At 53.3% G+C, this 27391-nt stretch overlaps 1 protein-coding gene across 2 annotated transcripts; it reads right to left on the bottom strand.

Moving 5' to 3' along the window:
- Nucleotides 1-519: 519 nt before the first annotated feature.
- On the bottom strand, nucleotides 520-27055 carry LOC116951814 (uncharacterized). 2 transcript variants are annotated; one of them, XM_032970543.2, is made up of 9 exons: nucleotides 25143-27055; nucleotides 22612-23640; nucleotides 13200-14154; nucleotides 12400-12509; nucleotides 11627-11801; nucleotides 6535-6636; nucleotides 4767-4866; nucleotides 3712-3820; nucleotides 520-2993 (listed from the first exon to the last, which is right to left on the bottom strand). In XM_032970543.2, exons 2-9 carry the CDS (start codon nucleotides 23494-23496, stop codon nucleotides 2847-2849), a joined length of 2583 nt encoding a protein of 860 aa, XP_032826434.2. In that variant the 5' UTR covers nucleotides 23497-23640; nucleotides 25143-27055; the 3' UTR covers nucleotides 520-2846. The 2 variants fall into 2 exon arrangements, with proteins under 2 accessions (XP_032826434.2, XP_032826435.2); XM_032970544.2 differs by having other exon boundaries at nucleotides 25173-27055.
- Between the last annotated feature and the right edge of the window lie 336 nt (nucleotides 27056-27391).

Raw genomic sequence — 27391 nt, 5'->3', positions numbered from 1 at the left:
ATCCGGGAACTCCGGTTTCCTGCCACAGAACAAAACCCGGGTGGAGCTGTCTCGCGGTGGTCAATGCGATGCGCTGTGACCCGCGGTCACCCAAGTTGGATTCCAGGCCATGGCTCACATCGGTGGCGAGTGGTACAGATGCCTCAACCGATCGTAGGCATCTTCACCGTCAGTGACCAGCGTGGTGAAGTGCGTCTCAAACAGCTGCCGTGACCAACACGGGCACGGGAAGTGGCTACATCCAACAGTGGACTGGCAAAAAGCTGAACATGCGAACGACTCACTCGTCTAATTCGATAAAATATTCCAATTCGATAAAATATTCCAATGCAGCACACTCCTCAAAACGAGTTTTGAGGCTTGGTGAGACATTCCACGGTAAATGTCGACTCTAAAATCTGAATTTGAGGCCACTCACATTTCTTGCATTTATTGCTGGGGGGGTAACATATTCGTTAATAAATAAATAAAAACTTAGTATAAATAAAACAATCGACGAATGAACGAGAAAATACACACTTTCAAGCAATAACATTTAATTTTGGCTATATGTAGTAACATTGCTTTGTACAAGCCCAGTCGCTTGGGTAGTAACTCAGAACGCCAAACGTACCACATAGACACTCACATTACGCAAATACACTTGACAATACTTTTATAAACGCAATTATACAGCAAACAATGACACGTAGTGATAACGCCTGCCCGCCATGGCCCAACGGCCGCAGCACTCGACTCGCAGGGGTGAAGGTTACAACTTCAAATCCACGGTCGGGGTGCGACCCAACTTTCATCCCTCACAGGGTCAACGGAATTAAGAATCCAGTGGCCATGCTACGGATAAACTGAACCCCCCCCTCCCCCACCTCGTCATAAGATTAACACGGTTGGCTACATACGGTGCGAAAGAAGTTCAACATTCATACAATTTACACCACTGGCTCAGCACCGCAAAAAACAGCCGACATCAAATTACTGCAATAACCCTGCCCCCGTCTTGAGACGTTGCGATGTTAACGTGAACAGCAGTAATGGCTTACAGCACGCTACACCTCTTGCTTCAAGTGACACCCACAGGTTAGACCAAAGCCCCACTTGCAAGGCCGATGCTGCGTGTATCTTGTCCCACGCAGGGACAGTTGCCGATAGGGGGTGAGGAGGGCGATCTGCCTGGCAGGGCATTTGAACCGTTGAGATGACACGCAATGTAACGTGCGGCTGAGTTTGCCGAGACATCCATCGAATCAAAGCGTCACTGTTTATGCTACGACACGTGTGGTGATGGGCGAAATGGTGGAGGTGTGAGGCAGGGGTGGCATTTCATACAAATTTAATTGCCACTTCCCGATGCCTCTTGATCACCACCATCAACCCTGCCAGAGTCCTCTCTCCACGCAAATCGAGGTGGCTGCAGTGTGTGTGTGTGAGCTAAGCAGAGCAACGGATCCGATGCATTACACCCAAGGGTGCACCCGTCGTTTGAGTAACAAGCGATCCCACGACATGTATTTCATGCCAGGGTCCAAGCCCAAAATCACAAACGTGAAATAATGGCTTGAACTACACAATTTCCATTTGCATTCTCTTTTGAATATGCATGTATGTGCAGTCGTGTCCACGGGCTGGCCGAGACAGAGCCACCAAACTGTGCTACACCAGGCCTCACGACAACCACATCCAAGCCTGGCTCGGGGGGCTAATGGCGGCATTCATTGCGTGCATCACCAAAGAATACCCCGCGGGAACACGGCGGCGTCACTGCTACACGTGATTTGACCCATTTCTCGTGCGTGACATCAGCGGCACGGCTTGGCTTCTGCAGTGGAAAAACGACTCGGTGCCTGCTGAGCCGGCACGGCACGGCACTGGCACGGCTCGGTTTGTGCAATTATACTCAATGGCAGGGGCATCCACAAGATATCTATTTTACCCAGCCGGCGCACGATCCCCACCATTTCTCCATCGCTCCACTCCGAGCACTGTGTGGCCGGTGCCGCATTCACTGTGCCTAACAGGGGGAGCTTCCACCGAGGGGGTCCCCCTGCTGCAGGGCACCCCTGAGACGTACTGCATGGGAGGTGCGGTGTCAATATTAAACGACGGTGATGATGACGACGACGATGACAGTGATACTGAGCCAGACCCCTCACCACACCCCCACCTTGTTCGCACTTTCTCTGGGTCCAACATCAGCAGTCTCTTCCTCCTGGAGCTGAGCGTTTATCGTTCACACAGGCTGCCTCCAACCAACGTAAGCAATGGCACGATGGCCCCAGTGCATAGTCGGTCACCGGGTAGAGCTCTGCAGGCGAACCCCCATCTCCGACGCGGCCGTCGCAGACGAGACTCTTGCGTTACGTCTCCACGTGTTTCCCTACGTTCTTCCGTGTCTTGCCGAGAGTCTCTGTGTGTCGCGCATCTCATGAAGTTCTGTGACCACGGGGCGATGATGTCCCTGAGCGACTGTTTCAAGGTGACCTATAACCTCAGAGGTCGGCTGTGTTTATGTTAGCCACGCAGGCGCGCACGAAGGGCTTAGGCCGAGGTCGTGGGCGCTGTGTCACCGCGTCAGTGTGAGGTATCACTGTGCGCTGTATTGTTACCATGGTGTCGATTTCGCCGTATCAGTATGAGATATCACTGTGTCAATCTCACCATGTCGATGTCACCGCGTCAGTGTCACTGCGTCAGTTTCATTGCGGGATATCACTCTGTCAGTGCGTCGCCGTCAGTGTCACGGTGTCGGTGTCACTGCGTCAGTGTCGCTGTGTCAGTAGGAGGCGTCGTTGTGTCAGTGTTTCGATGTCAATGTGTCACTGTGTCACTCTGTTGTCGGTGTCGCCGTGTCAGTAGGAGGCATCGCTGTGGAAGTGGTGGCTCTGCAGAGCCTTGACGTGGAACTCGTAGATCTTGAGCGCGGGCCCCAGCTTGATGGAGAGGCCCGTGAGGACGTCGCTCCTCTTCATGAGCAGCAGCGACTTCCCATCGATCTCCTACACGGCACGACCACAACGTGAACCCGAGCCACAGCCCTGACTATAACCCTTACCCTGTCTTATTCCTTGGTTCTTTTAAAGTCACGTAGATAGAAAAATTATAAAGTGAATAAAAGTAATAACATTTCGAACCACGACGTTTCGATCACAACACAAGCGGTCGTCATCAGGAAAAAGGGGTTAGCCTCTCAAGGCAAACTGTTTATAAAGGTTTAAAATGGGCGTAGCCCAAGTGTCAGCAGCATGGGCGGGGCAGCTAATGTTAATGTAAGTGATGGTCGTATGGGGCAACGATGGCGCTGGTGGTGGGTTTCCACCAATTATGACTATAACCATAACTCTAACCACCAGACACAGCCCTGACACTAACCCTTACCCTGTATTTGGCTGCTATACATTTCCACGTGATAAGCCACTTAATTGGGCTATCATTGGTGGCCAGGTCGCTTCTGAAAAATGTCTAAAAAGCCCAGTGGGCCTTACCTGGTAAAAATAAAAAGTTTCGTTTTACATCAACCCCAGTGATAGGACATGACTTGAACCCTTACCCTGACTCCAACAAAAACATTGACGCTTACCCTACGTTCAACTCAGGTTCTGGTGGTTGCCATGGTTGCACTAGTTGTCATGGTTGCTGTGGCTATGGAGGTTGCTATGGTTGTGGTGATTGCCATGTTTGCGGTGGTTGTAGTGGTTGCCGTGGTTGCATCCCCACCTGCTCCTGGAAGGCGCGCGCCTCCTCGTCAAATCCGGCGGTGCGGAAGTAGCTCACGACGTCGGCGATCGACCAATCAGCTGGCTCCAGCAGCTTCAGCCCCTCGGCGCTGCACGCACGCACAAAGACAAAGATCCCACTCCCCTAGCTTTCACCAGACTGTTGGGGCAAGGGCTGTTAGCGAACACCTATTAAGGCCGGTACGGCCCATGGGGGGAGATGGTGTGGCCAGCACCACACCTGGCTGCCTTTGTCTTCCCTAGTGCTAGTATGTACAAAATGCACCAGGCACTGATTTGAGGCTGAGTCGACCTTGAGGAGGCCCAGATATTTGTCACCAATGTTAGAACTCGAGTGGCCGGGTTCGTAGTGCGATGCGCTAACCATTGTGCCACCGCTCCCATTTTTTTTGTTCTAGTGAGCGATAAAGACATACGCGCACAAAGTAAAAAATCACCCATATCGCCCATCGTGGTGACATGTGGCATAGTAATGGTGTGGTGTGGGTATATAGTGATGTGATGCGGGTCATGTAGCCTGCATGCCCAGCTACCGCATAACCAAGCAGTTTTTGTATGGCTGGATAGAGGGGGCTAAACGGGCGCAGTACAGGGCTGGAGAAGAGATGAAATTATGTGGTATGAGAGGACATGGAGTTGAGTGGATTTGCTAATGACTTGGTACCAGCAGTGTCAAGATCAGCCTCTGTCGAGTTGGCTCGTGAAGAACTAGGCAGTTGAAGGCAGACAGCAACGATGCTAACAACAACGAGCAGAACGCCGGGGGGCTAAAACACAGCAAGTTGGCACAGTAGGGAGCACAGGTGGTGCATCTGCCAATCATATCAGTCAACCCATGGCACCTGGGCATATCCCGTGACCTGCCAGAAGGGAGCCTTCGATACGTCACGTGGCCTCGGAGTGCACCTGGCCTGGCACAAGCGCCGTGGTGATGTCACCACCACTTGGTGGCGAATGGCAGCTGTTGTTGCTGGTGTGGTATGGTGATGGTGTGGTTTAGTGGTGTGATGTGGTGATAGTGGCGGTGTGGGGTACCCGTTGTGGTGTGGCGGACTCCGTTCGGCGTCTCCCTGGCTCGCTGGGGATGGGGATGCGGATGGAGTCGGCAAACACGAAGCCCCGCGCACCTCAGGAACTACACAAAGACAAAGGTCCCCCGTGTAGCTATTGACAGCATGTTGGGGTAAGTGCTGCTAGCGAGCACCCATTGTTGACATGGAGCCACAAGGGGAAGAGGGGGGTGTGTCCAGAAGCCTGGCCTGGCCATCTTCATCTTCTTAGTGCTGTATGATTTACTCTCTGCATCAGGTACTCAGTTCAGGGTGCATTGACCTGGGCGGAGAGGCAAAACCAGTTCAGATATCACTCGCCACTTATGTTAACCAAGGCCGTGAGTTGAACTCAGGAAAGTGTATTACCCACCATGCCGCTGCCCCACAGACAAAGATCCCCTGTATAGCCTTAACAGACTGGTAGGGCAAGTGCAGTTAGCGAGCACCTATGAAGGCCGGCACGGCGCATGAGGGTGGGCTGCGCACGCAGTGGCTGGGCATGCGGGCTACTATGGTTTACGAAACGACAACTGCTTACCCGCCAACCGTTCGCATTATCGATTACCGGTTACAGCCGTCAACTGTGGAATGTGTAGATTGAACGCACAAATCGGCATGCGCGGATGTGCAAAACAACACTGTGTGAGGACTCTGATTGGCCAGTGGCAGTTGTCTTCCAGCCGCTGCGCCTACGGTGGCCCAAGTCCCCGCGTTTTGCGTCCCTTTCTCAATTCAGGTAAAGGGTATAAAGGTAAAGGTGCAATCCTGAAATTGCTTGCTTGCTGGCAGAAGGGCCTCTGCACAGGGGGCACTCTGAAGGGTATCAGTGCTCCTCTTCCACGTTAAACGGATATGTTGGAAGAGGTGCCACGGTGGCAAGATGTTAACAACCTCGCCTGGTATGCAGGAGGTCGTAGGTTAGATTCCGAACCTGACGCTTGCTGTATATTTGCATGTCTCTCTCCCCGTGGTCGTGTGGATTTTTTTTCCGGGTCCTCTGGTTTTTCCCTCCACATTTAGAATGAACATGCATTTAAAGTATATGGCTGCTATACATTTCCACGTCATTAGCCACTTTGATCGGCTTATCATTTGTAGGCAGGTTGCTTCTGAAAACGAGCTACTATATAGCTCAGTGGGCTTTGCCTGGTAAAATAAAAAAGTTTAGTTTAGTTTACCTGCCGCTGCTGAGTGGAAAAGCTCAGGCAGGGGACATTAAAGGAAACTTTGCCTCCGTTAATTAAACCCCCACCGCGGAAGATGGAACCACACTCGCAACCTCTGGGTCGCAAGTCCAGAGCGCTGACCGTTACACCACCCACTGTGGCAGCTGCCTGTGTTTCTCAGTAGAAAAAAAAGGTAAACAGGTTTTACCGCTGTTTTCCATTCGGTTATGCGAAGGAAAAACATTGTAACAGCTACGTGACCCGGCCAACGCATCCTTGCCTGGTTTGTGGTGGATAGTATGGTATGGTGCATTTCTTAGTGTGTGTGGCTTACAGTGTGTGGTGTGGTGTGCACAGTATATGTTGTGATGTATAAGATATGGTGTGGCATGTAGTGGATGGGGTGATGTGTGGTGGATGGTGTGAAGTGATCGGTGTATTGCGTGGTGTGTGATGTCAGGTATTATTCACGTGTAGCATTGTGTGGAGAGTGTGCGTGGTGTGTGGTATACGGTACTGGGTAGTGTGTACGCGTAGTACTGCGTAGTGTGTTTGGTGTGGCGTGGGCGCAGAGTGGCGTCGCACCTTCCGCTGTGTGCTCGGTATCCTCGCGTGGTGTGGCCGGAGCTGGTGGGGACGGCTTTCCCGACAGCATGCTCTCCTCACACCTCGTGCACACCCACTCGCCTGCAACCAATAAAAAAGTGACAATGTTTTTACACACCGCACCAGGTACTAATTTAAGGCCGAGTGGACCTAGAGGAGGCCCAGGACTGGTTCAGATAATCGCCACTGGTGTTGACCGTGAGCGGGAATCGAACTTCAGTTGTCAGGTTCGTAGCGCCGTGCGCTAGATAACAAATAAACGATCGCTCCCCATACCCTATTAACCCGTAGACACGTTGTGCATTTCACCAATAAACGCACATCTTATGCATTTCATGGCCAACCACACTTCACCGCTGCCCACTGCCTCGCGCTCTCACACGCAAATCCCGCGTGTCCACTCACGTACCGCAGAACTCTCAGCTCCACGCGCAGACATGCACGCACTGTGCTCCACGCGCAGACACGCACGCACTGTGCTCCACGCGCAGACACGCACGCACTGTGCTCCACGGCAGACACGCACGCACTGTGCTCCACGGCAGACACGCACGCACTGTGCTCCACGTGTTCCCCAAAGACACAGTACCAAGCTGTTGACCAAACAATCTTCATCTGGCCAATCACAGCTTGGCCAAACAACGTGCACTCGGTCAATCCAATCGCGGCATGTCTTTTAAAGACTTGGTTAAACTAACAAACTGTGGCCTCACCAATCGTAGCACATCTTACAATGCATATGGCTAAACAACCTTAAACTGCACCTAACTTTGTTCCATTATTTCTAAAAAATGTCCTTGGTTCGTCTCCCATGTACATCACAATTTGATGCTAAATTGTAATTTTTATTTTTATAACTTCACTTGCAATTGCATTAGACATCATATATCCTTGTCTGTTTACACATGAGTACAGTAATAATTATCAGACCAATGGGTTCACACTTTACGAAACTCTACTTTGCAGAATCAACTCAGCCAATGAGAGCATGCGTAACTAAACACCGATACAACTGTCATCCACCCATTGACGACACACGAGGCTCACCAAGCCCATCACATACAACACACCTTAATAAACACTCGGCCATGAAAACAAACTCTTCACCTTGGCACAAACAACAGCAACGTTTACCAGGCTAACGGAATCACGGACGCCACCAACGACCGCAGCGTCTGCCTCCTCTCACGTTCTCACCGATCAACGCTGCCACGGCATCACCCCGCGATGATCCCAGTCCGCACCACCACCGCCAATGCTCGACCGCCAGGTAGCCAGCCAGGCCTCCAGTCAATCCAGACAGCCTGTCAGCCAGCCAGTTGGCCCGCCAGCCAAGCCAGGCCACCAGACAGCTAACCAAGCCACCAGTCAGCCTGCCAAGTCAGGCCACCAGTCAGCTAACCAAGCCACCAGTCAGTCTGCCAGTCAGGCCACCAGTCAGTTAACAAAGCCACCAGTCAGCCTGCCAAGTCAGGCCACCAGTCAGCTAGCAAAGCCGCCTGTTAGCCTGCCAGCGAGGCAACCGGTCAGCCTGCCAGCCTGTCAGCCAGGCCACCAGTCAGCCAGCCAAGCTGCCAGTCAGCCAGGCAGCTCAACCGGCCCTTCATTATCACCGGCTTGCTGACCCAAGAGATTTACGTTTTTTTTGTGGTGGGGCGGGTTGTAATGAGATATCAGCAGCAGCAAAACGTTACGTTTTAACAGGAGCGACCGCCCGGCGTTTTAAGCTGTTCCCGTCACGGGGTTGACGATCAAGCGTGCGTGGGGTCCATGGGTCACGGCAGAGGGGGTCAAGCCGGGCTGCAGTCCTCAATGGTGGCAAGCGACAACGATGGAGGGAAGGAGGGAACAGGGAGGAAGCGACGGAGGAGAAAGGCAGCAAAGGAGCGATGGACGAAGGCAAGGGAGCGAGGAAGGGAATGAGGAAGTGTGCAATGGCCTATGGCAGGAGTGGTTGTGTTGAGCGGCTCAGGCACACGCGCACACGCCGACACGCGTATGCATGCATGTGCGCACACACCCACCCACACTAGCACGTTGACACTTGCATAGAGAAATGAGTGATATCCCCTGCTGGGGGTAAGGAAGTGCGACTAATAATCCAATCAACCAATCGTCTGAGAGAAGGGCAAAGCCCCTCCCAGATTCCATCTGACGTGTGAGAGCGTGTAGGCGTGAGTGTATGTGAGGGTGTGATCCTGTGTGTTTGTGTGTGCTAGTGTGAGTGGGGAGCGATAGTGTAGCGGTTAACGCGCTGCGCTACGAACCTGGCGACCCTGGTTCGATTCCTGCTCAAGGCCAACACCAGTGACGATTATCTGAACCGGTCTTGGGCCTCCCCTAGGTCGACTCAGCCTCAAATGAGTACCTGATGCAATGTGTGAGCATCGCTACTAGGGAGACAAAGGCGGCTGGGCATGGTGTTGGCCACCCACCCCCTCGTGTGCCGTGCCAGCCTTCATAGATGCTCGCTAACAGTCTGCTAAGGCTATACGGGGGATCTTTGTCGATGTGTGAGTGTATTTTTTGTGTCGGTGTGTGACTGTGTGTGTGTAGGGAGCGGTCGTGTATCGGTTAGCGCGCTGCGCTATGAACCTAGCTACACGAGTTCGATTCTCGCTCACGGCCAACACTGGTGACAATTACCTGAACGGGTCCTGGGCCTCCCCTAGGTCGACAGCCTTAAATGAGTACCTGGTGCGATGTGTAATCATCGCCACCGGGGAGACAAAGGCGGTCGGGCGTGGTGCTGGCCACCCACCCCCTCGTGTACCGTGTCAGCTTTCATAGGTGCTCGCTAACAGCACTTGCCCCTACAGTTTGTGAAGGCTACACGGGGGATCTTTGTCTTGTGTGTGAGACTGCCTTTATATGTAGTGCAATGGTTAGTGTGTTGTGTTACGAACTCGGCAATTCTAATTCGATTCCTGCTCATGGCCAACACCACCAATGACGATTATCTGAACCAGGCTAACCTGTTGACACTGACATCCAACTCCTGAACCGTACCGCTTCTAATCGCAAGAACAGACAATAAACCATACTGTCTCATTCACTATGCTCACCATTTCATTTACTGTAAATTATGCCACACCACTCAATTCGTAACTACACGTTAGGCCACACCACAATATTTGCTACAGAGAATACCACACCACTCAATCAGTCACTAGAGGTCAGCGCAAACACCACTATATTTACTACAGAGAATACCACACCACTCAATCATTCACTATAGGAAAGGCCACACCGCTATCTCATTTACTACAGAGAATACCACACCACTATATTTACTACAGAGAATACCACACCACTCAATTTGTAACTACAGGTCAGGCCACACCACTATCTCATTTACTACAGAGAATACCACACCACTCAATAATTCACTACAGGACCGGCCACACCACCATCTAATTTGATCAATTTCAGACAAAACCACTTAATAGTTGAATCCAGGAAAGGTCAATTTGCATAGGGACAGCAGGAAATACAATTCATTGCCCGGCATCCCATCAGGCGATGCCTAGGGACAGTGGAAAATCATCGACGCACACCATCAAACAATCTCTCCTCCGCAGATGCTAAATGTATTCAACTGCAAACATAAAACATTATCAGCAACAGCTGCTGCACACGCCTTGCTGCTGGTGTTTGTGTAGCGGTCCCACTTCCTTGCCTCCCTGCTTTCACGCATTAAGCAGGGCAACATAATTTTCTGATTAACGTTCCTTGCAGGCCATTGCGAACTGACGATGGTCAAGTGAGTTCTAGCTTCAATGACTCGGCTGTGGAAATTCCACATTCTTATGGGAGGTGGGGTCTTATCCATAGGCCAACCAATGATGACCTTCCCGACAACGTAATTATTTTATCGACCCCAGAAGGAGGATGGGTCAAGTGAACTCCCAACCCAAGATTGAAACTTGCAACCTTTCCATTGCGAGCTGGCCGCTCAACCACCAAAACCAACTGGTCCGAAACACACACTTCTGGCCTCAAATAATCGTCTCGTTTGTATCCAGATGTTCCAAGACAAAATGAATGTCCCACTTACCAATTACAAAACTATCCCGCCGATCCTTGAAGATTAAAATATATATAATTGTATACTATTTTAGCTGCCATCTACAGATGGCACCTGGTCCCGGTTATTTTCAGCATCGTCCTGGGAAAGTCTGCACATCTTCCCAGGGCATTACAAATGCCCATTTTTTTCCCCAGTAGTTGCATTGTAGTAATAATCATAATAACAACACCACCACCACTCAAGACAAAGCATCTGCATGAAACATAATAGACAAGCGGACGAAATCTCCTTCACATGGCCGTCTCTCCATGTAAAAAAATATATATCTCACAACCCAACAGCCGCACGGCCTTCTGGGAGCACATAATTGCAGCAACACTGATTCAATTACAAACAAAACTATGGACCGGTTTCGACATTCAGTGTCTTGTCAGCAAGAGTCGGGGTTGCTTGAATGAATGCCAGTGAACTGCTGATCTTACAGGAAAAGACCCCTCTCAACAACCCTTGTGGTTATTTTGAGTGATGCGTTCACATGAGATATTTTTCTGCCTGTAATGCGTACCTGGCTCGTTGTACCTGAGTGGGTGGCATCCCCATCTCGCAAAGTACGCATAATTTTACAAATCACACCGAACGAGGCAGACGCTACGAATGAGACAGCGTAAAAACAAAATAAAATAATAGTTTTTGAATCAAGCAGCAAACCAGGATTGTGACAATTCATTATTCGGCCCGTGACTTCATTTCACATGGAGCACGACTTCATTACCTACAGCCTATCATGAGGTTGTGATGATGGTTATGGAGCTGTGATGATAGAAGGGGCTGTGATAAAGATTATCATAAAGATTGTGGCAATGGGGGTTGCGATGATGATCATGAAAAGTAGGTGATGATCATGACTACTTGTGATTATTATAATGAAATGACTGTGATGAAATAAACCTTTGCAAAAACCAGGTCCTAACCCAACACCCTCCTCACTGCTCCTCCACCACCACCCACGGACACCACGAGGAGTTTGATGCTGACACTCACCTTGTGTGGTGGCGGTGGTGGCGATGTTGGTGGTGGCAACGACTGTAGCTGTGGTGGCGTTGCTCGTGGTGTGGTTAGCGTGGTTGGCGTGGTTGTGGTGACGTCGCGACGCCAAACCCTCGTGACACCGCGGGTGGTAACAGCTGCCGCACGTGCGACAGCACAGCAGTGCATTCTGAGAACAACAAAAAACATGGTCAATCACATTACTGATGTAGCAGATGAGTGCCGGACAATGATGGTGACGATAGAGTTTGTGGGACTGCCCTGCTCGGTCTTTTCACAGGAGGCCCCTCTCGCACCACCAGGTAGCAGCTCCACCATCACACCGTCCAGTCGGCTTAGCCGCGCGCCAGTCATCTCATGTATTTATACATTTTGAATACTCCTCCCAGCTGGGCGATGCCAACTTCAGTGAAGGATAAAAATTTAACACAATTGTTTTTTTTTTGTGTCTGTGCATGTGTGCAGTAATTAGTGACTGATCCGAGATCATCAACTCACTACACTTGAGAACCTGGTTTGATTACAGGCGACTGTAACCAGAAAACGAACCCAGGATCTCAGTGGTGTCGGCTCAGTATCTCCATCACGGACATTATGAACCCTTTGAGAGACAGGCACCCACGCCTAGGGCTAGAACCCAGCATCTTGGCAGCGTTGACTCACACGTGTCTCCAACACGGCCATTATGAACCCCCTAAGCCACCCGAGAGCCCCTGCTCTATAACTGCTGAACGCGGTTGAAGTAGAAATCTGCGAGAGCATCTTACGCTGTCCTCGGCACAGATGGAACACGAAGTCCGGCGGCGGCCGGGACTCATCCACTCGCTGGGCACTCCACTGCTCTGGCCTGGCATCTCATTGGAGCAGACCAAAGAAGCTGCACAGAGAACACAGTGGAGAGAGTGCGCGGAGTGGGGGGAGCCAAGGGGGGGTGGTGTCCAGATATCACACACCATTACACATTCCCATGTCAGGAACCAGGTCATCCATGGGGCAACTACTGTTGAAGTCCCACAAAGCGATCCACATTTTATAAACTTTGGAGGCACAATGATGATCATGATGATTAAGTAGGTGATGACGATGGAGAGAAGATGATGGTGATTATGATGATGGTGAGGACCAAATCCATCCGTGGACCAAACCCATTTGTCGTGCTGCCATCTCCTGTTGTGGTCCAGCCCTCCCTCACATCAACATGCCTGCAACACCTGGCAAGCACTGATGGTCACCCATTCAAGCACTAATCAGGCTCAAAATCTGCTTAGCTGCCAGGATGGGATGGAATCAGTCGTAGGTGATGATTTGTGATTGGGACTTGAGTTTGATTTCCATCCGCGGCTTATTTCATATATCCACCAAACAGCATTGACCAGCATTGACCAGATTGGTGAAGTATGGTAAAAGAGCCCCCGTGACTTGCACAGCATGGGGAGACCCACACTCCATATACTTGCAGTGTGTTTACAAGATTAACAAATGTATGTTTATTGTTATGCTTGTTTACCCACGAAAGCCTCACTGTATCCCAATACTTTTTTCAGGAGGATCCCATTTCCGTCCTCACCGTGGCTTCCTGCTGCATCGGGAGGCAGCAGCATGGGCTGCGAGGGCAGCGAAGGGGCAGCGGGCGGCTGGCTCGACGGGCTCCTGCCGCCTACCCCCTCCACGTTGGTGGGCCGGCCCGCCCTGCCCGCCTCCTCCTGCCGCCCTCCATTGACTCCGCCGCCAGCGACTCCACCGCCGTTCTCTCTGCCAGGGCCTCGCGGCGGAGTCCCCGCCGAGTCCGTCGCCGGGCCGTTCGACTCGCAATCCGAGTCCGAGGAGTCGCTGCTGCCACCGTCGCCACCGCCGCCGCCGCCGCCAATTGTGGCCGACGCCGAGGACGCGGAGGAGGAAGGGCGAGCGGTCCTGGCCTCGCAGCCGGACCAGCTCCGTGTACCGGACCCGGGCCGATCCGCTTTGTCGGCTGTGGCGGCAGCAGCGGCATCGGCGTGGGCGGCGGGGGTGTCTGGGGCGGCCGAGTGTGAAGCGCTCGCTGGGTGCGGTGACTCGTTGGCCGGGCGCAGTACCGGGTGCGGTGATCCATTGGCCGGGTGCGGTGCCAGATGCGGTGACTCGTTGGCCGGGTGCGGTGCCAGATGCGGTGACTCGTTGGCCGGATGCGGTGCCAGATGCGGTGACTCGTTGGCCGGGAGCGGTGCCAGATGCGGTGACCCGTTGGCCGGGTGCGGTGCCAGATGCGGTGACCCGTTGGCCGGGTGTGGTGCCGCGTGCCGTGTGGCACGAGTCGTGGGCTCTTGCAGGGCTGGCGCCGGCATCGACGCCGGGGTCGGCGCGGGCACCCTGGCTGACGTCGCTCGCCGCGTCCCACGGACGCTGATCGCCGTCGCGACAGTGGCGGTGGCAGTGGCGGTGGTGGTAGGGTTGTTGTTGTTGCTGCTGATGGTGGTGACGGGGGCCTCACCGTCACGGCGACGCTTGCCCAGCACAGACGGGTCCACGAAGTCGTCGTCCAACATCTACAAAGACAAAGATTCCCTGTGCTGTTAGCGAGCACCTATGAAGGCCGGAACAGTACACGAGGTAGTGGGTGGCCAGCACCACACCTGCCTGCTTTTGCATCCAAAGTGGTGATGTTTACACACCATATCAAGTACTCATTTCAGGCTGAGTCGGCTTAGGGGAGGCCCACGACTGGTTCAGATAATTATCACCGATGTTGGCCGTGAGCGGGAATTGAAGTCAGGTCGCCGGGTTCGTCGTGCAGCGTGCTAACCGCTACACTACAACAACTACGCACACTGGGATGCTGCCATGGAATGAAGTTTCAAGTTTAATGTGTTGAACAATGTGAGTACTCAAAGAGATCATTATGAGCATAATTGGCAAGAGTGACCTGGGAGTATTAGTCTGTCAATAGAGGTGCCACAGTGGCGAGATGTTAACTACCTCGCCTTCTATACAGGAGGTTGTGGATTCAATCCTGACCCCGACGCCTGTATATTTGGAGTTTGCATGTTCTCCACGTGGTCATGTGGATTTTTCTCCAGGTCCTCCGGTTTTTCCCTCCACATTTAGAATCAACATCACGCATTTAGAGTATTTGTCTGCGATAAATTTCCATGTGTGTGATAAGCCACTTCGTTGAGCTATCATTTGTTATAGAAAGGTCGCTTCTGATAAATAGCGATATAGCTTCGTGGGCCTTACCTGATCAAATTAAAAAAAGTTTAGTCTAGTTTTAGTCTGCCAATAAGGGTAGCAATGACAGGCTCTCTGTGTGTAATCCCAATTGAGTAATTTGCTGTGTAATTTTATAAATGGAAACGTTTAAGAGCACGATGCCGAAAATGAAAGGGGAGGTGGGGGCTCCTCTTTTCTGGAATGACGTCAGCGGATCTTGAACGTCCAATGTAAAGCAAGCAGCCAGCGTGCATTTTACAGTTAATACACCCATGGTATTGTCCAGGGCGGCCTCCCGGGTGATGTAAAACTATAATCTGCGGGCAGTCGGGAAAAGGCAAACACGCATATAATGTAACAATGTGTCTGCAGCAGTAGGAGTAAAGCGGCCACGTGTATTCATCACGTAACAACTTAATGAATTGGCTGCGCAGGTGGTGGGGTGGTGGAGGGTGTACAACACACATTTTTACTCACGTGATTTGAAACAAACAAAAATATTTTGTTCGCGAAAACCTACACGTGTTATAATTAATAGCGGTGCTATGTATTTTTGACGACATGACCCAGGGGGGCCTAACGAGCGGCTATTGTTGTGATTGTTATGTTAAAATTGGCACATTTTGGTTTTTAGGGTGGCGCAGTTCCCACCAATACCAGGAGGGGGCAGCCACCCTCCACGGTCAAACGCTATCGCACGTTATATAACAAAGAATTCATCGATCAAAATCCATTATTGTCTCTCGCGTTTCATCAAGAGAACAGGATCTGAAACACAGCATTGATGCCGTAATTAATAATTGGGGTTTTTTCCCTCTCGTACGTGCAACATGTTGTCGTTTGTTTAATCAAATCAGCCAGGCTAACAATGGCCAAAATACAAAGGTCCTGCCCCCCGTATAGAATTAACGGACTGTTTGGGCCAAGTGGTGTTAGCGAGCACCTATTAAAACCGGCAGGGCACACGAGTGAATGGAGCTGTGGCCAACACCACGCCCGACCGCCTTTGTTTCTCCAGTGCTGATGCTTCTACGCACCACGGCAGGTGCTCATTTATCACGGCAGATTCTACCTAAGGGGAGGGCCAGGACCGGTTCAAGATATTCGTTACCAGTGTTGGTGGCCGTGAGCGGGAATGGAACTCGAGTTGGGCCCGGGATCGTGGCACACTGCACTAACCACTGCGCCACCGCTCCTCGTCCGCTCATCGAAAAAAAAGTGAACGGCCAAAGCACACACACAGGACACAGGCACTCCTAGAAGGAGACAACACAGCAGTACACACGAGACAGCAGCAGTACAGACCGCACACGGTGGAGGCAACGCAGTTTCAAATGAGGCGGAACAAATGCGGATCCCGCATCCCACGGGCTCGCTCTGTTCTGACTGCACGGAGCGGAGCCGTGACCAGAACGTTACGGGAGCGATGACATCGGTTCCCTCCCTGCCCACCCCCTCGTTCCCCCCGGTACTCCCCCCCACAGCCCCGCCCCTCGGTTCCCCCACCGGTTCCCCTCGCCCCCCAAACCCCCCCCCCCCCCCGCTCGGTCCCCGCGGCCCCCACGTGGGGAACTCTAGAGGCTGAGATCCGATTAGTGACGTCACTGGAGGTGGCGGCTGTGTCCGTTAGTAATGATGATCCCCGATTAGGGCGAGGGCTATTGAGGTGGGGAGGGGGGGGTAGGTGGGGGTATGTGGGTAGTACGTGGGAGTATGCATGTGCATGTGGGGGTGGGTGGGGGGCTGTGTGAGATTGTTATAGCGTGTGTGGGTACGCGAGCGTGTGTGTGTGTGCCATCTGCTAGTCGTCTCAGTCAAACCATGGAAACCTGGGTCTGTCCCGTGACCGCCTGCCAGCAGCGAGCCTTCGACAGTCTCGGAGCGCACCTAGCCTGGCACAAGCGCCGCGTAGTCACGTTACTTAGTGGCGAATGGCGGCTACTGATGAACCTGGAACGTGCCAAAACAAAGCACCCTTCCTGTGTATTTTGTGTCATCAAATACTGCACCCCCTCAATTCCCCAGGAGTGATGGGGCAGTTGTAAAGTGAGTGGAGGAGTTCCCATATCTCGGAAGTTTGCTTATGACTCGTTCCGGTTTGGCCGCAAAGGTTTCACTCCGAGTCAGTCGAGCGGCATTCTCTTTTCATAGGCAGACTATGTGGAAACTGCCTCGCCTTTATACTCCATATGAAGCTCTGGGTCTTCTCGTCCACATTCATGCCCTACATGCTCTACGCTTGTGGAACGTGGGACTCCTTTGACAGAACATCTACACCAGTTTGAAACATTCAGGTTGGCCTGCCTATCCATCCTGGGTTTAACCAAACTGAATTGTGTGAGGGGCTCACATGTCCTTAAGAGATCTGGATACAGTCCCATCGTGAGCTCCTCGCGGCCAACATCAGTGACAAATATCTGAACCGGTCCTACGTCTCCCCCTAGGTTAACTCAACATAAACTGCATTCCAGTGGCACGGTGCGTAATCATCAGCATTGCTGACCACGCACCCCCTCATGCGCCGTGCCGGCCTTCATAGGTGCTCGCTAACAGCACTTCCCCCAACAGTGTGAAGGCTATACGGGGGAGCTCTGTCTTTGTTTGCGTGAGAACGTGCACGTGCGTGCTTGAGAACATTGGCACTGGGGAGACAAAGGCGGTCGAGGGTGGTTGCTGGTCACACCACCCACTCCATGTCCTACTTTTAAACCTACAGTATTATACAATGCTCTATTGGTACTATAATAACCACTGCTGGATTATTTAATCGATATCAGACAGCCTCCCTAGTGATATGGGATTCGCGTTCGCGCATTGTGTGGGGTGAGGAGAGCGGTGGCGCTGTGGTGAGCATAACTGCGCTACGAATACCGGCGACCTTCATTCGATTCCGGCTCATGGCCAATGTGAACTCTGAACCTAAATGCTGGCCTCCCCTACATTGACTCAGCCTTAAAAGAGTACCTGGTGAAGTGTCTAAAAGTCAGCGCTTTTGGGATACAAATGCGGTCGAGGTTCTAGGTATGCCAATTCCTCGTGCTGCGCCATGATTGCCTTCATAGGTGCTTGCTAACAGCACTTGCACAAAGAGTCTGTGCAGACCACACGGGAGGGTGGGGGTTGTCTGTCCTTGCGTGAGGCCTCGACTAGGTCGACTCAGCTTAAAATGAGTACCTATTGTGGTCGGTAAATATCGCTGCTCGGGATACAAAGGCGGCCAGGCATGGAGCTGGCCAACCCACCCCCTTGTGTGCCGTGCCGGCCTTCATAGGTGCTCGCTATAAGCACTTTACTCAACAGCCTATGAAAGCTACACGGGGATCTTTGTACGCGTGTGCGTTAATGAGTGATCATCAGTGTGCGTGTGAGTGCCTGCGTGTGTGTGTTCATGTGTGAGTGGTGGTGCAGTGGTTATCGCAGAAGTTAGCGCTAGTGCAGTGGTTAGCGGTTGCGAAGTGGTCAGCGCCATGCGCTACGAACCCTGTAAACCCGAGTTCAATTCCCATTCACAGCCACCATCGGCGACGAATACGTGAAACCGGTCCTGCGCCACCCCCACCCCCATGTTGGTGCGATGTGTAAAAACGTTACAACTAGGGATACAAAGTGGGCAGTAGGTTAGGCGTGGTGCAAATCACACCACCATGGATCGTGCGGATTGTGTTGACCTTCATCGTTCGCTCATCACTAGCGGCATTTGCCCAAACTGCGTAAGCTACGCGGGCGATCTTTGTCTGTGTACTTGAGTGTGCGTGTGTAAATGTAGGGGAGCAGAAGTGTCCATGTTAGTTCGCTGCGCTACGAACCCAGCTACCCGAGTTTGATTCCCGCTCACGATCATCTGAACAGGTCCTGGGCCTCCCCTCGGTCGACTCAGCCTCAAATGAGCACCTGTGTAAACATCGCCACTAGGGAGACAAAGGCGGTCGGGCCTGGTCATTGGCACCCACAACCCCCGGCGTGTGCCGTGCCGGCCTTCATAGGTGCTCGCTAACAGCACTTGCCTCAACAGTTTGTTAAGGCTATACGGGGGGTATTTGTCTTTGTGTGTACGTGAGTGTGCGAGTGTGTCCGTGAATGTCCTTGTGGATGCTCGTGCGTCGTGGCGTCTGTGCGTGACGGTGCCTTTGTGTGTCCGTGTGTGAGCGCATGCTCGTGTCTGTGTGTGTGTGCGTACACGCGTGCGTGTTTGTGTCGTGTATTTGTGCGTGTTGTACGTGTTCGCACGTTCGCCAATGTGTGTGTGTGTATGTACGTGTCCTACGGGAAGCGGTGGTGCAGCGGTGAGCACACTTTCGCTAATAACCCGGCGACTCGAGTTCAATTCGCTGCTCACGACCAGCAACCGTGGTGGCGAATATCTCAACCGGCCCCGGGCCTCCCCTATGTTGACTCAGCCTTAAATAAGTACCTGGTGCGGTGTGTATACATCGGCACCGGGGAGGCAAAGGCGGCCGGGCGTGGTGTTTTCCAGCCACCCCCCCCCCCGTGTACCGTGCCGGTCTTCATAGGTGCTCGCTAACAGCACTTGCCCCCAACAGTGTGTTAAACGCTATACGGGGGATCTTTGTCTCTGCGTGTGCGCGCGCGTCTGTGTCCGTGATCTCAATTATCAATGCAAACGCGCGTGCACGTGTGCGGTTCTTTGTGTTCGAGCGCCTGTGGGTTCGTGCGTATGTGTTGCGTGTGTGAACGTGTGTCTGTGTGCGTTTATATGCGTGTGTGCGTGTTTGAGCGTCCGTGTATGTGCGCGCGTGTTGAGCGTGTATGTGCGTGTGTGTGAGCGTGTGAGCATGTGTGTGTGCGTGTGAGCGTGTGTGTGCGTGTGTGTGTGCGTGTGTGTGTGCGTGTGAGCGTGTGCGTGCCTGTGGGAGCGGTAGTGTAGCGGTGAGCGCGCTGCGCTACAAACCCGGCGACCCGACCACCCGGGTTCGATTCCCGCTCACGGCCAACACCAGTGACGATTATCTGAACGGAGGCCTCCCCTAGGCCGACTCAGCCTATAATAAATACCCGGTACGATGTGTAAACATGGCCACTAGGAAGACAAAGGCGGCCGTGCGTGGTGTTTTACAACCACCTTCCTCGTGCGCTGTGCCGACCTTCATAGGTGCTCGCTGACGGCACTTGCCCCAACAGTCAGTTTAAAGCTATATGGGGGATCTTTGTCTTTTTGTGTGTTTGCGTCTGCGCGCAAGGGCGTTTGTGCGTGCAATGCGCGTGTGAGCGCGCGCGTGATCGCCTCTGGTCGCCTGTGTGTCTATGTGTGTGTCTATGTGTGTGCGCGTGTTTGTTCGTGTGCCCTGTGTGTATGTGTGTGCCCTGTGTGTGTATGTGTGTGTCTATGTGTGTGCGCGTGTTTGTACGTGTGCCCTGTGTGTGTGTGCTCTTTGTGGGGAGCGGTAGTGTAGCGCGGTTAGCGCACTGCGCTAACCGCGCTACACTGCGCTAACCAATTCCCGCTCATCACCACCAGTGACAATTATCTGAACCGGTCCTGGGCTTCCCCTAGGTCGACTCAGCATCAAATGAGTACGTGGTGCGGTGTGTAAACATCGCCACTGGGGAGATAAAGGCGGCCGGGCCTGGTCCTGGGTACCCACACCCCCTGCCGGCCTTCATAGGTGCTCGCTAATAGCACTTGCCTCAATAGTCTGTTAAGTCTGGAAGGAGGACCTTTGTCTTTGTGTTTTTGTATAGACGCGTGTTTGTACGTGTGCCCTGTGTGTGCCCGCCTAGTCTGGATTTGTGCGTGTCCGTATGGCTATTGCGTGTATTTGTTTTGCTGTGTGTGTCTATGTGTGCGAGCCTGTGCCTTTGCCACCAATTATTCCCCGTGTGCCGTGTCGGCCTTCATAGGTGCTGGCTAACACCACTGCCCCACAAGTCTCAGGCTATAGGGGGATCTTTGCCCTGTGTTTGTAACCGTGTGTAACTGTGAATGTGTGCACCCTTCTCAGTGTTGTGGTGTTTTTCCACCACCGAATCGTGTGCCGACCAGAATAGGTGCTCGCAAACAGCACTTGTCCTAACAGTCGGTTAGAGGCTATGTGGGGGATCTTTGTCTTTGCCTTGTTGAAGAGACGCGCCCGTCGGTGCAATGCGCGCTGCCACCGCCGCATCTCAAATCCGCGTGTGTACACGTGTGTATGTACACGTGTATGTACACGTGTGTGTGTACACGCGTGTGTGTGTACACGCGTGTGTGTGTACACGTGTGTATGTGTACACGTGTGTGTGTGTGCACGTGTGTGTACGCGTGTGTATGTGTACACGTGTGCACACACGTGTACACATACACACAAAACAACACATTCGTCAATAACTCTCTGGATGCGTATGTATACGTCCTGTCTTTGGTACACGCGTGTACCCACACCTGCCGGTGTGATTCTACACCCACCTCGCGTGAGTGCGTGGCTGTAACTGTGTGCGTGTGTCTTTGTGGAGCGGTAGTGTCGTGGTTAGCACACTGCGCTACGAACCCGGGTGACCCGAGTTCGATTCCTGCTCACGTGCCAACACCAGTGACGTTATATCTAAACCGGTCGTGGGCCTCCCCTAGGTCGACTCCGCCTGAAATGAGTAGTGTACCTGGTGCGGTGTGTCGTGAACATCGCCACTAGAGAGATAAAGGCGCCCGGCGTGGGTGCTGAACACCCGTGCCAGCCTTCGTAGGTGCTACTCGCTAACAGCACTTGCCCCAAACGTCAGTTAAGGTTATACGGGGGATCTTTGTCTTTGTGTGTGTGTCTGTGTAACTGTAACCCGACGCCTCCCGCGCATAGCGGACCCCCCCCCCACACACCCATCAGCCCCCCGCCCCCCCTCTCCCGCGACCCAGAGCCATACACAGGCGTGGACCCAAATACAGACGGCGATAGACACGAGAAGACCACCCCCGCGCGTGAGAGCCATACACAACGAGACCCAAGACCCAAACACAAGACCCAGACACAAGACTCCACTCAGGGCCAGACCCTAGATCCAGACACGAGACCCAGACACGAGACCCAAGACCCAGTCCCGAATCCGTCACGTCCATTCCCGACTTCGCAAAACTCGAATGGTCGGAACCGCGTTAACGTTACCAATAATATCACTATCATCACTATCATAATTACCATAATCAACATCGATAATGTAACATCAATACAGGACCAACAAATCCATCACCACCATCATCGGATGCCACAAAACCTGCACCACCCCATCGACATCACTGCCATCACATAAACCACAACAGTCACACCAGCAGCACAATTTCAACCATCAACACCAATTAGTGCCCATTATCCGCAGCTCTATCACAATCATCCACATCAGAATCGTTATGTATACTGGAGGAATCCGATTAGCTAAAAAGCTCTTTTTTCAGATGTCTGCAACACAACACCACTATGAGGAACATCAGTGTGATCACGAACACCACTGAAGCTCACACCAACACCGCCACCATCAACACAAGACAGACTGTATGAGAAAGTGCTGTTAGCGAGCACCTATGAAGGTCAAGGTACACGGAAGGGTGGGTGGCCAACACCACGCCCGGCCGCCTTTGTCTCCCTAGTAGCGATGTTTAACACATCGCACCGGGTACTCATTTGAGACCGAGTCGACTTATGTTAGCCGTGTGCGGGATTCGAACTACCGCTGCCCACATGAACACAACACCACTTCCATCAAAACAGCATCAGTGCTGTGTCAAATGCCACTCTGGACAACCTCGGAAACGAGATATTCCTTGTCAAAGGGTTTAAATAAATCTATATCAACAACATCACCACCCTCACCTTTTTCTTGAGGCTCCTCCTCGCCGCCGCTCTCCCCAAGCTGATCCCGCCGCTCTCCTCTACGCCACCACCGTACTGAGCCCCGCCGCGGTCCCGTGGAGTGGGGGAGCTCCGCGCTTTAGCCGCGGGGTTGCGGGCAGCGCGGGCCGAAAGGAGTCGAGGCGAGGTTTCGAGTTTCACTTGGGGCGGTGATGTTGTTGACGTTGTTGACGTTGTTGACGACGACGACGACGTTGTCAAAGTTGTTATCGATGATGCGGCAAAATTACGAATGGGCTTCGACCGCCCTCTCCTGCACCCGGCAGCTTCACCACCACCTCCCATAGTGGAACCATCATTACCATCGCCACCGGAACCATCACTACCATCACGATGATCACCATCATCAACATCATCAGATTTAGCTGGAGCAGAATCATCCCCACCAGCCTCAACAGCAGGAGCATCCGCCGGTATCACCTTTTCATCACCTCCACCATCTTCATTATCTCCAGGACCACCTCCACCATCACCTCCTCCACCACCACCACCGTCATTATCACAACCACCGTCATCCTCCTCCTCTTCACCGACACCACCACCACCATCCTCGTCGTCGTCGTTTTCCTTCCCGATGGGTGAGGACGACGGAGGGAGGACCATGCCGTGAGTGCGGCCGCGGCGACACTTGGCTGCGTTCCTGTAGCTGTGGGAGCCCTTGTAGGAGACTTTGACCACCAGGGACGAGGCCACGAGGCGCTCGAGGGCGGCCTGCGTGAGGCACGCCGACACGCCGTGCCTGCGCTCCACCATTCGGCAGATCCGCTCGCGATCCGGTCGCGCCTTGCGGGAGCGCAGCGAGTCGATCGAGTCCAAGATCCACTCCTTGTAGCGAGACTCCGACATGGTGGTGGTGGTGGAAGCGCTGTTAATGTCTGTGGTTGAGGTGGCTGGTTCGGGGTGGTGCCGAATGGAGGCGATGGTGGCGATGATCGAGTGGTGGTTGTTTGAGGAGTCACTACTCCTCAGCTGCCCGTGCACTCCCTCCGTCTGCTCTCCCCCGAGACAATGACGACCGATAGCGCCTCTTACAATACTCTCCCACTTCCCTCCCTAACCGCTCGCACTCTCCCTGGACAATCTCCCTACTCTACAGAGTCTATACACACCACTCTCCCAATCGAGTGCCTACCTCCTCCTCGTGCACTCTCTCCTCTCTCTCCTTACACAACGTCTCTCTCCCTGTGCACTCTCCCTTAGTCTCTCTCCCTCTCTTCACCCCCCGCCGTGCCTCTCTCTCCTGAACGCGCACTCTCCCCTCCCTACTCTCCCTCGGCGCAGGCCTTTACACTCCCTCCGCACACACATCCACCACCCCCTCTCTCTCCTAATACAATCTCTCTCCCTGTGATCTCCCCCCACGCCCCGAGTAGAGCCTCTCCCCCTCTCCCTCCCCGAGTACTCTCCCCCTCTCCCTCCCCGAGTACTCTCTCTCCCCGAGTACTACCCCCCTCTCCCTCCCCGAGTACTCTCCCCCTCTCTCTCCCCGAGTACTCTCCCCGAGTACTCCCCCCTCCCCTGTAGACGCTCTCTCTCCGTCTCTGTGCGGTACACGCGCACTCAGCCCTACACGCGTGTTAACAGACACACGTGTACACACAAGCACCTGCGTGTGTGTACACGTGTGTCTCGTGCGTACGCACACGTGATTACGTGTACACAGCCTACACGCTAGCCTGCGTGTATTTGATTAGATACGCGTATGTATATGAGTATATGCGTATGTCTATTCGTATGTATATCTATATGAATATTCACATATGTAAATGTGTATTTGTCTGCCGGTGCTGTGTACGTATCAGCGTGTATCCGAGCGTGATACGATAACGTGCGTCTTTGTGTGCGCGTGTCGGTGTATATCTCCGTTGTAAGTATCTACGTGAGTATCTGTGTGTACGTGCGTATCGGAGTCTATCAGTGTGTGTACGCGTGTGTGGGTACGTGTACGCGTGTGTGGGTACGTGTCGCGTGTCTCCAAGCTCTCCCTACGCGCGACGCGCCTCCATCAACCCGCGTCTCTCCCAGCCGCTCACGGCCGCACGCGCGCGCGCACGCACGCGCGCCTTTGTCTTTCTCGCTCTCCGTCTCACTGATGTTAAACCGTCTAATAATCCTGCGTTAGCTATTTCTCCGTTTCTGTGTGACTATGTATATCCGTGTGAGTACCCGCGCGAGTGCACTCTGCCCCACACAGTCACCACCCTCCCCCCAGACGCCCCCCGTCTACTAACACGACGACAGAACCCGTGTATATCCGTGTATGCACACGTTCGTGTTGCTACGTGTATGAACGTCTGTATACACGTGTGTTTACACGACTGTACATGCGTACACGTCCACGTATGTGTACACGTCTCGGTGTCAACTGGTATACGTCTGCGTGTACTAGCCTGTGGTGTACGCGTCTATCTTTGTAGCATAACCTAGTGTACACACGCGTGTGTATACTTGTTAGCGTCTAGTACGTTCTAGACTACCAACTCTATACTCACCGCCTCTACAAACACGCGCACAAGACTCACAACACATGCGCGCTGCCTTGCTGATGGTGGTTGTGATGGTGGTCGTGATGGTATAGCTGGTTTCGCCGTAGCTTCTCGAGTCACTTCGCATTTATCCTCCTCCTCCGCAGCAGCAGTTGTAGTTAGTTGGCGGTAGTTAGCGGCGGTAGTTAGCGGTGGCGATAGTTAAGTGGGGTAAAGCGCCTGCGATGCGCGCGTTCCCTTCTTCGACTGCGCCAAACGCGCGCATGCGCAGCGAGCTCCGGGCGGTAACGGAGGAGGTGGTGATGGTGATGATGATGCGGGTGGTGATGTTGATGGTCGGGGGTGTGTGGGGGGAGCTGGTGATGGTGATTAGTGGCGCAGCGGTTAGCGCATTGAGCTACGAATCCAGCGACATAACTTCGATTCCTGCTCACGACCAATAACAGTAGTGGCGAATGTTTGAACCGGTCCTGGGCCTCCCCCCTAGATCGACTCAGACTTAAATGAGTAAAAAAAACATCTGCACTGGGGAGACAAAGGCGGCCGGGCGTGGTTCTGGCCACCTACCACCTTCGTGTGCCGTGCCGGCCTTCATAGGTCCTCGCTAACAATACTTGCCCCAACAGTCTGTTAAGGCTATTGGGGGGTTCTTTGTCTTGTCTTGTAGAAGGACGGTGATGTGGGGTGGTAATAGTGGTAGTGATGGGAAGCGGAATGGTGATGGTGGTGATGGTTGTAGTTGTAAAGGGAAGGGTGGATGTTCTATGTGGAGATGGAGGAGCGGAAGAGAGATGGGGGAGGTTAATAATGTTGAGGATTGAGGTGATGGTGTGGGTGATGGTGTTCTGCGGATAGGAGGGGTAGATGATGATGGTGATGGCCGCGGAAAAGCCTTCACGAAGCGCGTGGTGATGGTTGTGGTGCGGTCAGTGTGTGATTGGGGAGCTTGATAAGTCGATGTTTAGGTTGTTGGGAGTGGTTGTTGTTTCTTGCTACTGTAGTTGTGTTTGGGATGTTGATCATCATCCGCAAACATCGGCAGCAGCAAGAGCAGCGCGCACGGTGTGGACGCGCGCACGTGTATACTGTACACAAAGACTGTACACACGTGTCCACAAAAAGCAAAGATCCCACGTGTAGCCTACACAGACTGTTGGGGCAAGTTCCGTGACCGAACACCGACTATACGGCCGGCACGGCGCATAACGATGGGAAGGGGTGACCAAAACCAGGCCTGGCCGCCTTTGTCTCCCCAGTGCAGTTATCGTACCAGGTACTCATTTTTTAAAGCTTGAGTCGACCTAAGAGAGGCCCAGGACCGGGATCGAGGTATCGCTCGCCACTGATGCTGGCCGTGGTTACGCCGCACGCGGGTTCGTAGCGCAGTGCAGCGCGCTGACCATTGCGCCACAGAAACTGACACAGACTCGGCAGCACGTAACACAAAGACACACACACACGGATGAGTCACAACCACCATCAGCAACTACCACCACCAGTAGCATCAACAACAGCTGTGGACGTAAGTGGTGGTGGTGGCTGTTGTGTTCGCGTGGTGAATGTTGTTGTGGATGTTGTTGTTGTTGCGCTCTCCGCGTTGTTTTGTCGGCGAGGCCCTGGAGGAGCGCGAATAGAGAGAGGTGGTGGGGGGGGAGCAATGGGAGGGAGAGGGATGATCGTGCCGACGAGGACTGAGGGGAGGAGGTAATGGTGGAAGATGGGGGAAGGAGCGACGACCGGAGAGAGAGAGCGAAGAATCGAGGAGCGAGAGGGGGAGAGCGAAGGGAGAGCGTGGGAGAGAGAGGGGGGAGAGCGGAGCGCGTTTCCGCAGCCCGAGACGCGTTTCCCTCCCCACGCAGCCCGACGTGCGCCCCCCTCCCTCCCTCCCTCCAGTCTCCCTCTCCCCACGTCTCCACCTCCCTCCCCACAGTCTCCCTCACAGTCTCCCCCCACCCACCCCGTCTACCTCTCCTCTCGTCTCCACCTCCGTCCCCCTCTTCCCCCACCATCTCCCTGCCCCGTCTCCCCGTCGTGCTGTCGAACGCGACTCCCATATAACCCACTTCACGTTTCCCGTCTCCCCAAGGCTCCCATCAGCATTACCCCTCTCTCTCACACAGTCTCTTGCACTCTCCATCATCTACCCTCGTCTCCCACCCTCCTCATCTCCCATCCAATGTACCCTAACCAAAGATCCCCCGTTTAGCCTTTATAACAGATTGTTGGGGCAAGTGCTGTTAGCGAGCACCTTTGAA

The sequence above is a fragment of the Petromyzon marinus genome, chromosome 44 (genome assembly GCF_048934315.1).
Source record: "Petromyzon marinus isolate PM22_M1 ecotype Great Lakes invasive population chromosome 44, UKy_Petmar_22M1.pri1.0, whole genome shotgun sequence".
NCBI classification, from domain to species: domain Eukaryota; kingdom Metazoa; phylum Chordata; class Hyperoartia; order Petromyzontiformes; family Petromyzontidae; genus Petromyzon; species Petromyzon marinus.
Note: the sequence above shows the minus strand (reverse complement) of the source record. Positions and strands in the feature narration are given on the sequence as shown.

Bases quoted from the DNA above. Each gene is read 5' to 3' on its own strand.
- LOC116951814 (XM_032970543.2), bottom strand. From the start codon at position 23,496: ATGTCGGAGTCTCGCTACAAGGAGTGGATCTTGGACTCGATCGACTCG. The intron at 14,155-22,611 runs GTGAGGGTGGTG...TTGTCTTTGTAG, and splicing joins GGAGGAGCCTCAAGAAAAAG to ATGTTGGACGACGACTTCGT. The intron at 2,994-3,711 runs GTGGGGATGCAA...CGTGCCGTGTAG, and splicing joins CGCGCGCCTTCCAGGAGCAG to GAGATCGATGGGAAGTCGCT.